The 4,390-nt window shown below is 37.7% G+C and overlaps 1 protein-coding gene and 1 non-coding gene across 2 annotated transcripts; one reads left to right on the forward strand and one right to left on the reverse strand.

Annotated features, from left to right (window-relative positions):
• Positions 1–608: 608 nt before the first annotated feature.
• On the forward strand, positions 609–767 carry LOC122594734. The gene has a single exon (XR_006323092.1). It is a non-coding gene; the product is annotated as a U1 spliceosomal RNA (small nuclear RNA).
• Positions 768–1,191: 424 nt separating this feature from the next.
• On the reverse strand, positions 1,192–4,020 carry LOC122593407 (pentatricopeptide repeat-containing protein At4g14820). The gene is made up of 2 exons (XM_043765815.1): positions 3,337–4,020; positions 1,192–2,982 (listed from the first exon to the last, which is right to left on the reverse strand). The coding sequence occupies exons 1-2, from the start codon at positions 3,918–3,920 to the stop codon at positions 1,389–1,391; spliced, it is 2,178 nt and encodes a 725-aa protein (XP_043621750.1). The 5' UTR covers positions 3,921–4,020; the 3' UTR covers positions 1,192–1,388.
• Between the last annotated feature and the right edge of the window lie 370 nt (positions 4,021–4,390).

The following is a 4,390-nucleotide window of genomic DNA, read 5'->3' on the forward strand; positions in this document are numbered from 1 at the left end:
TTTCGTAAGTTGCCAAAATCAACCCTTTTACTTCCGAAAATTAAATTTACTTCTGCCCCTTGGACCCCGCTCCCAGGGGCGCTGTCCCTGGACCCCCGTACCTTAGGGGCTTAAGGTCATAATAAAGTCAAATAGACGTGCAGTCCGCACCTTTAATCCTATATGATGTATTATTATGACGGTATTGATCAAACAAATTAATCCAGTTACACTAAAATATCTAACAATATGCATGTTCACGGGTTCATATATCTCGACTCGAACCCCACCTATTACATAATTGTGTTAAAAGGTGGAACCCAAACTCAATCAGCTTAATAAACACATTAGTCATGTCTTGCAAGTTGAAATCCATATAGCTACATGATAAAAAAAAACATAAGTTGAGGGTTTCGTTATTATGAATGCATTGGATTAATGAAGAAAATAAGCTTGTTACGATTTATGGAAGTAAACAAATGAATATATGACTTCATTCAAACTTTCTTAATGATAGTACAAGAAAGCGCTGCACGAGAATGACAACTTAATTGAATCCCACATCGTTTGAGAAAAGAAAGTAGAGGGGGTGAGGACATTATAAAAAGGGAAAGAGGGAATTGAATTACTTACTTACCTGGATGGGGTCAATAGGCGATCAAGAAGGTCTATGGCCTAGATCAGTAACCTCCATTGCACTTCAGGAGGGGTGCTGCTCTAAGGTCGGCCCAAGTGGTCGAGCCTACATCATAATTTGTTGTCGGGGCTTGCGTTCGCGCAGCCCCTTTTCAATACAAAGTTAAGTTTTATTATCAATAATCTTACGTCGTGCTTAAGTTGTTAATTTCAGAATTCTCTGGACAATTTCTGTATGTGCTCAGTCCAACTGACGGGGGTGCTCTACAGTCTCGTACTCTCATAGAGCCAGTTGAGGTGTACTTGGCTCGATGGATGATCATCTCAAAGTTTTTAGAGGCATAATGTTCAAACATTGGCATTTTCGTTTTGCACTTTCCATCTCTGTTACCACATTCATAATGATCTGATAGTTTAAAGATTCAACTTCCGGATTCAAGATTTCAAGTAGCCAATTTCCGGTGCTTTAATCCGACCACAATGACCACCGCTGTTCGTATAGGATGAATTGCATATCCCTTTTAGTTTTTGTCATTCTTATACAGGAATTACCTTCCAAATAACTTTATGTACAAATTTAAGTTTAAATAACGGTTCTTAAACCAAAATATTATTCAAAAGCTACACAAGAGGACTGAGAAATAACAAGAGTATCAAGCAATTTATAGTCTAAACCAGGATATGTTTTTATTTCAAGATTATATTAGATATGAAGACGTTCTAATTCTGACTCTTGTATCTTCCTGTAATCCTGTACATAATCAATCACTCGGTCACCAATAGTCTTTGCAAGAACACGCACCATCCTTGTAAAGGTGAAACCTTGTCCTATCTCGTACAACAATCTCAGTCTCATAAACCTTAGATGCCAGCTTAAAGAAATTATGACAGTCTTCACAAACTCTAAGATTTTTGATTATACGGATGCAAGATCCTCTTTTCTCTCTTAATAACGCGTAGCAAAGTGCTAACTTTTCACTATGCCATAACAGCGCCTTTGTCTTGTCTTCTTCGTCTAAATCAACCAAAACGCTGCCCATATTTGGAGTGTAGCCAGCCACCTCTAACTCACTTACAACCTCATCTAACTTGGCATATATCTCATTTGTATGTGTGTGACTTTTATCCGCAGTTAAAAACTCATAAATCTCGCCATCCAATTCGATTCTACTTGATCCACGTTGTTTCAATACGCCCTTATTTTGCATCAATTTCCTCATTTCCCCAACATTTTCCCATCTTTTCTCTTTAGCGTATATATTCGATAAAAGGATGTGTGCGCCATCATGATATGGGTCTAGCTCAAGAACCTGTTTTGCTGCATACTCGCCTAGTTCAACCTCCTTGTAGATTCGACAAGCAGCCATTAGAGAGCCCCAGATGACAACATTTGGTGCCATGGGCATACCTTCGATTACTTCAAGAGCTTCTCTAAGCAAATTAGCTCTCCCATAGAGATCCACCATGCAACCATAATGTTCTCGCCTAGGCATTATATTGTAATCGTTGATCATTGATTCAAAAATTTTCCGACCCTCTTCAACCAATCCCGAATGGCTACAAGCATAGAGTAAACCTACAAAAGTTACATCATTTGGCTCGATATTTTGAGTTTTCATTTCACGGAACAGGTTAAGAGCATTCAAAGCATCACCATAAACAGCATATGCCCCAATCATGCTACTCCATGTAATGACATTTCGTCTATGCATCCTACCAAAGACTCCTATCGCTCTCTCCAGTTCCCCACATTTTGCATACATGTCAATAAGTGCGTTGTTTACACGTAAATCTCCACTAAACCCATTTTTATCGATAAATGTATGGATTTTAATTGCGTGGTCGAGAGCACCTAGACTAGCACAAGCGGAAATAACACTTAGCATAGTGACCTGGTCAGGTTTCAGTCCCAAACTCAGCATCTGATCGAACAAATATAGGGCTTCCTGAGCCTGACTTCCTTCTGCATACCCCGAAATCATAGCACTCCAACAAACCAAATCTTTTTCGGGCATTTGATCAAAAATCAAACGAGCAGCTTCAATCTTTCCAGCATTTGAGTAACCAGTAATCATGGCAGTAGCAACAACTACATTTTTCGGGGACAAATTTTTAAACAAACTACTCGCTATGTCCATGGAGGCACAAGCTGCATACATGTTTATCAGTGCACAATGCATATTATAGTCAACTACAACTTTGTTTTCATTCATAAATTGATGAAACGCTTTCCCGAATTCTAAATTTCCAGCATGAGCACAAGCAGAGAGAACAGTTGAAAATACTTTAGAATCCGGGAAAACATTTGATCTCTTCATCTCCTCCATCAAAGGCAACACGTTGTTATATCGCCCATTTGCACAATAACTGCTCACAAATAAAAACAAGTGTGAGAAATCAGCAAAATTCAGTATTTTTAACCAGTGCTAAGTTTTCGGAAATGTGTTCAAGTTTAGTCAAATCTTTTGACTAAACTCGATGTATCCAACTTTAAACGCTTCTATCGTTTGTATTCAACTTTCAAATATCGTGAACTTTTCTAGATAAGTTGCCACAAGGCACGTTAGCAAAACTACTATCGAATACCAATATTTGAAAATTGGATACATACGCGATAGAAACGTTCTAAAGTTAAACTACATACAACAAACAGACTTTTGACTAAACTCGAAAACATTTTCAAGCGCTAAACCCTATAAACTAGGACACATTAAGTCATACCCATGAATCATAATATTCCAAGCAACAATATCTCGTTGAGACATTTTATCAAACAGTTTACGTGCATCATCGATATGTCCACAAGCAGCATACATTCCAACCAAACCCGTTTGCACAAACGGGTCAGAACCAAATTCCATTTTAAAACAAAACCCATGAATCTCCTTTCCTTCAGTTAACGCTTTAACTCGAGTAGAAGCCTTAAGTAACGGCGGAATACTAAAACTATCAAAAACAAAATCTTGGTCTCTCATTTTCGCGTAGACGAAAAGTGTGTTTTCCGGGTCGGTGGTTCGAGAAAGATGGCGAAGAAGTTTGTTGGAAAGACGGGGTTCGGGGTTTTCGAGTTGGGTAAAGATGGAGAGAAGGTAGTGGAAAGGAGAAGATGGTAAAGCGCAGGCGGAAAGAAAGAGTTTTACGACGAGAGATGAGGACGAAGACGACGAGTGAGAACGAATGATTCGGGCGTGGATTTGTTTGAGATGTGGAAGTGAAGAAGAAGATGTTGTTAAGAGATTGTTGTAGTAATTGGAGTCATGGTGAAATGCTGTGGATGATGGGATGATGCTTGTCATGGCATTCATGGTGAAATTAAGACTCTGGAAGAGGGGATTAATGTATTTATTATATGTAAAGTAACATTAGATTAGTTATTATAAAAAAAGTTTTTGCCTATTTTTAGCGATTAGCAGGTATGTTATTGTCTGGATGGCTCAAAACATTAGGTTTGAAGAGTTAGTTAAGAAAATCTTAATAAGTTTTCAATTCAGTTGCAAAATTAAGTTTTTATAAGTTACTCTCATTATCAATTTTTTTAAAAGAAGTTTTGAGTTATTTATATTTACTCGTACATCACCACTTAGATAGGGTGGTAAGGACTTTGATCTCTTGAAAATAGACTAGGGTTTAAGTTATGACAACGGAGTATTATGGAGTTTATAAAGGAGAAGTAGAGTAGCATTTGCTCTTCAAAAAATCAAGTTGCATTTACTGATATCTCATATTACTTTAACACGTAAAACTGATAGAACATGTGTAGTTATAAATTCACATG

This window comes from Erigeron canadensis, chromosome 3, assembly GCF_010389155.1.
Source record: "Erigeron canadensis isolate Cc75 chromosome 3, C_canadensis_v1, whole genome shotgun sequence".
NCBI lineage: Eukaryota > Viridiplantae > Streptophyta > Magnoliopsida > Asterales > Asteraceae > Erigeron > Erigeron canadensis.